The 6,644-nt window shown below is 42.2% G+C and overlaps 1 protein-coding gene across 1 annotated transcript; it reads left to right on the top strand.

Annotated features, from left to right (window-relative positions):
* The first annotated feature begins 1,675 nt into the window (after positions 1 to 1,675).
* On the top strand, positions 1,676 to 5,213 carry SYPL1 (synaptophysin like 1). The gene is made up of 5 exons (XM_032180883.1): positions 1,676 to 1,744; positions 2,461 to 2,579; positions 2,994 to 3,198; positions 4,044 to 4,232; positions 5,085 to 5,213. Exons 1-5 carry the CDS (start codon positions 1,676 to 1,678, stop codon positions 5,211 to 5,213), a joined length of 711 nt encoding a protein of 236 aa, XP_032036774.1.
* Positions 5,214 to 6,644: the final 1,431 nt, after the last annotated feature.

Below are 6,644 nucleotides of genomic sequence, written 5' to 3'. Positions count from 1 at the left end.
TCCTTTCACCGGAGGTTGAGGTAGCTCTGATCACCTCACATTTTCTGGAGGGTGACAGCATGCATAGTTCATGGTGAGCAGGCTGCTCAGTCTCTCATCTCTGCATATTCTTACTGGGTAGGAAGAGAAACGAACCACATTGCCTAAGACTCAGTGTGTGATGGTCTGTTCTGAGACATTAATGACTGTAATGCAAATGCAGAGCCGTACAACTAACACAGGAATATTTTTTAAGGACTCAGTGAGGAAAAGAGAGGGTTTTATTCTTTATGGTAAACAATTAAAAAGAAACAACAGCTGTTCCTATTCGGGCATGTGAAAGACCATTCAGGAGGGCACTTGGCACACAGCTACACCTATCTGAGCCTGCATATGTGCAGGCCAGGGCTGGTTCAGTAGCACCTCTCTCCAGGTGCCTCTGCAGCCCTGCTCAGCCACTGGCAGGGAAGTGTAACAGCCATGTCATATTCTGTATAGCAACCCCCAGCTGCATTTCCCTGCTGCTCCTGGTTTGCTTTGCTGCCATTTCTTTTCTACTTCATTGGATCAACAACTTCTGTGTTTGACACTTTATTTCATGAGGGAAGAAGGGTGTGTGGCACTGCAAGGATAGAAAGCAGCACAGGTGAGAAGGGGAGGGAATACAGAAACCAGGAAAGTCCATGAGAAGATTCACCACTGATGTCTGGGCTTCTGTGCATTTGTAAGGAATCAGTGGCATTTTGCTGCAATTATTATTCATAACTGAAAACTTCCTGCGCAACAAAAGCTGATGTTTTCAATATTTCTTGTCAAGATACTCAAAATGCCTGCCATCTCCTGGTGCTCGCAAAAGGGATAGAAAATGCAGGGAACAATTGAGTGAAATGGGAAAAAAAAAGAAAAAAAAAAAAACTTCCCAGCACCCAGCATCTGCAGTGGACAGTATTTTATCTATGGACAGTATTTTATGTGTTTGACTTCTCTTGCATGGGGTGAGCTGTGATGGAGGACAGTGCAGGTCAGGCCTGCCTGACTTGGAGAATCAGAGTCACTCTGGTTGGCAGGGACCTCTGGAGATCACCTCACCCAGTCCCCGGCCCTAAGCATGGCTGACTACTCTAGTAAGGTCTAATAAGATCAGTAAGTCCCAAATCCAGGTATGGCACACAGCCATGCTTGTCCTCTGGCCACCACCCATTGTTCCTAATGCATGGCTTGGCCACGAGGACGCACAGCCCCAACACCACAGCACTCAGGGCCTCACTGTGGTTTCACCAAACTTCAGCTGAGCACCCCCTCTGCCAGGATCACTGCTGTCCTATCTCACAAAATGGCCGAAACTGTTCCTTCCTGTGACTCTTCCTGCACTGCTTCCCCAAGCAGGATGCCCCACCTGGAGACAAAGGCCTCCATGGCAGCAGCAACCACCCCACACAGCTGAACTTTCCCTCTAATTCGAGGCTGATGGACCCCAGTGTGACATAACAAGGGGCAGGGCTATCCCAGTATGAGGTAATAGGGGCAGGGCCATCCCAGTATGAGGTAACTGGATGGGGCTGCCTCCAGCGTGACATAATTGGTGGGGAGGGGTGGGGTGGAGCAGGGCCACTGGCTCTAAAAGGGGGAGCCTTGGGGCAGGTGGTCCTGGTGTGGGTGTCTGTGGTTGTTGCAGGCTGCTCTGGTGTCTTCCAGGATGTTTGGCTTGCGGGTGGACATTGGCATGCTGCTGGAGCCCCTGGGCTTCATAAAGGTCCTTCAGTGGGTGAGTAGGGCTGGGAAGGCTCTGGGGGAGGCTGTGTTTCCTTCATTGGGCTGTTTCTCCTCCTGGCCTGGGCCTTGCTTTGTTCCTATGCCTCATCAGGGCAGGCCTGATTAGGAGCATGCCAACAGGCTGCTGGCTCCATGCTTTGTCTTGCTGCTGGTGGCTGATCAACGAAGCTGCTCTTCAGCCAGCTCTTTGGCTGGGAGGGGAGAAAGCAGTTCTGTAGATTAATGGGATTATGTATTAATTACAAATGTTATAGCTACTTGTGCTGCTCAGTATTTGTATCTTGTGTCCTGGGCACTGTGGGGTTGAGGTTTCCCTAGTGAACAAAGGGAAAGTAAGAGCTACAGATACTGAGTGTGGAGCAACTAACTGCTTTAATGTACAGTTATGGGTGTCTGAGACTCCTAAAAATGCTTATTAACTGAGAGCTGCTGTGCTGGCTCTTCCTGCAAGCATTCAAATTAAAAAAGGTACCTCCGCTATAAAGCTGAGAAAAATGCAAACAAAACTTTCAAATTGCCTTACTAGTTATGTTGCTCTCTTCTTGGTTATAGAAACTCAACACTTCCATTCCCTCTTGACATAAGTTTCCCATCACTAACTTCATCCTTTGCTTACTTTTTCACTAGCTATTTTTGCCAGAAGTTTAGATTTGTTTCCTTTGAGCTCTAGTGATGTATACTAATATGGCTATGTGTGAACTTCTGTAGATTTTTTCCATTTTTGCTTTTGCAACCTGTGGAGGCTTTTATGGTGAAACTACCCTTTTAGTTTCCTGCAAGGGTGTGGTGAACAAAACTGTAACAGCTGCTTTTGCATATCCATTCAGGTGAGTGTTATCTCTTCAGTTATTACTCATTATATGCTGATTATATTTTCTTTGCTTTCATCTTTTTCTTCATGATTGCTTATGCTGTTAATTCTTTTACATAAAGTAAACCACCTGACTTTCTCTGTGGTAGTTTAAAAAGTGAATATTATAACTGCTCAAAGCATTGTGATTGTAAGTGCCCTACAAAAACAAGTAGTTAGAGGGGACAATTCATTCTGTTACTGCTTTGAATTGCTCTACCTTAAACTACCTAGCAGTGTGTAAAAGCTGCAAAATTGATTTAATCAGCAAAACAGTACAATCTTAACGGCCTATTTCTCCATCAGTTTGTAGTTGTTCTGGAGGCATGACTGTGTGATGTTTCTGCTGTACAGCGAGCTCTAACCACATGAAGTATATCATCTTTTCTAGGCTGAATACTGTTGTATTTAGTGAACCAGATCCGGAACGCTGTGGTGGTACTTGGACTGACAGCTATCTTGTGGGCAACTTCTCCTCTTCTGCACAGTTTTTTGTTACGCTTGCAGTGTTGGTATTAATCTACTGCATTGCTGCCCTTGTTGTATATGTCGGATATAAGCATGTGTATCAACACAATAGCAAGTTTCCACTAACTGTAAGTAATACTAAGATTTTTAATGCCTTGCCTTTTAAAAACATAAAGATAGGAAACACTGCTAACACAACACCTGAATTTATGAAGCTTCAGTAGCTCCAAAAGATAAGTGGAGCTTGTATCAAATGTCTTGCATTAATGTCTACAGCACTTCAGCAGAAAATAGAAATCTATGCCCTTTAATATCTATGGCATGCTACCCTGTTACTGAGTCAAAGACTGGAGTGAAGTTCATTCTTATGTGAACAGTGTCTTCACACCTTCTTTATCATGTATTTGAATATAGATTTGTTCTGTAGGGGGAGCCTCTTCTGTTAGTCACTAGGAATCTCTCCTCTGTAGAGCACCTGCTGTGCAGATGTGAGTAGCAGAGGGGAAATTGCTATCTTGTGAATTCTATTCACCTTAAGTACTAAATCCATGATCCTCAGAATGAGATAATCCAGAGCATACCCAAAAAATGGATCTAGTGACCTTTCAAGCAAAGTCTTAGCATAACAGCAGTGTAGTCTTAAATCCTCTGCTTTCTTCTCCCTGCTGGTACACTAGCTTTGTGAAACTTAAATTTTTATAACAAGTGTCAGGCATCTGATCTAGATCCTAATTTCTTCCAAAGGATCAGATTGTATGCATTTTGTATCTATCAAGCATAACTACAGTTCTGTAGTTGATAATCAAAGATAATCAACTGTTGTAACTACAATATTGTTAATGTCTACATATGCTTGTGCTTATTAGTACTGATGCGGTTATTTTGATATAGCTGATGTAGTTTCTGCCTTATTTTCTTGTGTACATCCATGCAATTTTTTGAAAACCTTATAATGAATGCTCTTCTTCTGTAGGACTTAATTCTCACTGTCATAATAACCTTTCTGTGGCTAGTCAGTACTTCTGCGTGGGGAAAGGCACTTGCTGACATCAAAATATCCACGGGTGCCAATATTATTTCACAAATTGACTCTTGCAAAGCACCAGGAACAACTTGTCACTTTCTTTCTGTGACCAGAATGGGAACTCTGAATGTGTCTGTGGTATGTATTTCTTGCACCACATGGTGTACAATAAATGTGTTACAGAATTAGTCAGTAGTACCTGAGATTCCCATTCTACTGATCACACATGTTGCTTCAACTTAAGATTGCTTTATGGGATATCAGTTGTCCAGGCCTATTAATACAGTGGTAACCATTGATTAGCATTCCTTTCTTTAAAAGGAAACTTCTTCCTTCAAGGAAATGAACAGAAATGACTTGTAGGGTCTGTCTCAGAATTATTGATATGGTAGTTCCATACACTTAAGTTGCCATACTATTTCTATCTCTAGTCTAGAGCACCTTAATATGTTGCTCAGCCACCCAAATGGCTTGCTGACTTCTGTAAGTATGGAGGAAACACTATGCTTCCTGCTCTCCATTTGGTGCTGAGCCTAGCTGTTTTTAAGTGCATGAACTTTTGTGAACTTCTGCACATCAGAGGTTCCTTATAAAACAAAGATTAGTATGGGGTGCTCATATTTATAGACAGAACTCTTCCTCACAGCAGGGCAAATGAGTCTCATTGTATGATCATCCTAGTAAATTCCTCTTTTTAGAGCTCTGGTTGTTATAATTTGGCCCGATAATCAGTCATGCACTCTGCATATGCAGAGGTACTGAGGGACTGAAAAAACTTGTAGAACTCTGTCCTTTGTATGGAATAAGTTGACTATCTGATTTTTTTCAAAATCTAGTTAAAATACCCTGTAATATTTGAAAGCATGCGCCAGTTTCTCCTCCCAATTAGAGGTTCCAGAGATAGCTAGTGTTTCTGGCTTGCCTTGAAGTCATAATCTGTGTTCTTGATGTCAGTTCTTTCAAGCCTAAACTCACTTTTTTCTCTTACAGGTATTTGGCTTGCTTAATATGGTTTTGTGGGGAGGAAATATTTGGTTTGTATACAAGGACACCAACTTGCACAACCAGTCAAACAAAATTTCTCAAGTTGTAGGAATATATCCAGCTCAAAGGATATGAAAATGAGATGATAACTTGAAGTGCTTCTGCTTTCACATCACATTGCCAAGAGCATGGAACTATTAGGATTTCTTTTACTAATAACTGATAGTACAAAATGGAAGTCTATACAGAGTATTAGCTTGACATAAGGTCTTTGAAATTTCAATTGAAATATTATCTTGAAATATATTATGCCTTAACAAAAACCTGCACAACTTTGTACAATCTTTAAAGAGCAAAATGTTGAGGTTATATAAATGCTGATGCTGTGGGGAGAGTTCTTATGTTACCTTCATAGGAGGTATGGGTAAGGAGCAACTGCATTGGGGTTATTACTGCAACCTATTTAGTTCTAATAAGCCTTTAACAAAAATGAAATGTAAATGCAACTATGATGCGTGAAATTCCAATGAAAATGTAGTTCATCTGCCTCCTATGATCACTCACTTGCAGAAGCTGTATCAGTAAAACTTGAAGCTTTGACATAGTTGTAGGCATCATCCAGTGACTTGCAGATGATCCAGATTACTGTATCAAATCTGTTAACAGGTCTGACTGGAAGGGTGTTATTTCTGTGTTTAATGTGTTACTACTAAATGCCTTGGGACAAGAAGACTGAGTTTCAATAAAAGATCATTTCTCAAAGATATGATTATCTATGTGCAATAGCTGACTTAAATGTTAAAACAAAAAAAGTATGGCTTAACACTTTCACAAATACTTTGGGACACTCAAGCTAATGTATTCTAATAGCTAATGTCAGGGTTTCTATGACTTCCTTTGCTTTGTGTGGACGGTCCTCGTAGCTGGAAGGACAGGAATACAATTAGCTGAATATGACCCACTCCTTAATATCCCAGTCTTTAGTATTGTTGAGTTTATTTCCACTTATTTGGAGCACTATGAGTCATCTTCTTATAGACAGCCATGGTGTGATGGTTTTACATGGGTGGGCAGCTGAGCACCACCACAGCTCTCTATTGTCCCCCTTCTTCAGAAGGAAAGGGGGAGAAAATGCAAAGGGCTCAAGGGTTGAGATAAGGTTGGGGGACTCACCCCTCAATCCTTCTTGAGGGCAAGAGGATGGGATGATCGCCCAACAATTACCATGATGGGCAAACTAGACTCAAATTAGGGAGATTGCTTGGTAGTAATAGGCAATAAATTTTACTAAAGAAATGAGAAACAAAGGGAAGAAACCAAAATCACCTTCCCCTCCCCATCCACCCTCTTTCATCTCCTGGTGCTGCACAGAAGAATGGGGTTTGTGGTCAGTGTATAGCACTTCATCTCCGCTGCTATCTCCACTGCTCCTTCTCAGTCCCTCCCATGGGATGCCATCCTTCCTGAACCAGTCTTGCAGGGGCTACCCACAGGCAGCAGCTCTTCAAGAACTGCTCCCACATGGCTCTGTACCAGAGGGTCCATCCCCCAGGAGCAAACTGCTCC

Source organism: Aythya fuligula, chromosome 1 (assembly GCF_009819795.1).
Source record: "Aythya fuligula isolate bAytFul2 chromosome 1, bAytFul2.pri, whole genome shotgun sequence".
Lineage (NCBI taxonomy): Eukaryota > Metazoa > Chordata > Aves > Anseriformes > Anatidae > Aythya > Aythya fuligula.
The sequence above is the reverse complement of the archived record's forward strand: the minus strand, read 5'-3'. Positions and strand labels throughout refer to the sequence as shown.

What these genes read in the sequence shown, in the direction of transcription:
- SYPL1 (XM_032180883.1), top strand. Translation starts at nt 1,676, where the DNA reads ATGTTTGGCTTGCGGGTGGACATTGGCATGCTGCTGGAGCCCCTGGGC. An exon ending in GCTTTTGCATATCCATTCAG is followed by an intron (nt 2,580 to 2,993) that starts GTGAGTGTTATC and finishes CATCTTTTCTAG; the next exon opens with GCTGAATACTGTTGTATTTA. An exon ending in ATAGCAAGTTTCCACTAACT is followed by an intron (nt 3,199 to 4,043) that starts GTAAGTAATACT and finishes CTTCTTCTGTAG; the next exon opens with GACTTAATTCTCACTGTCAT.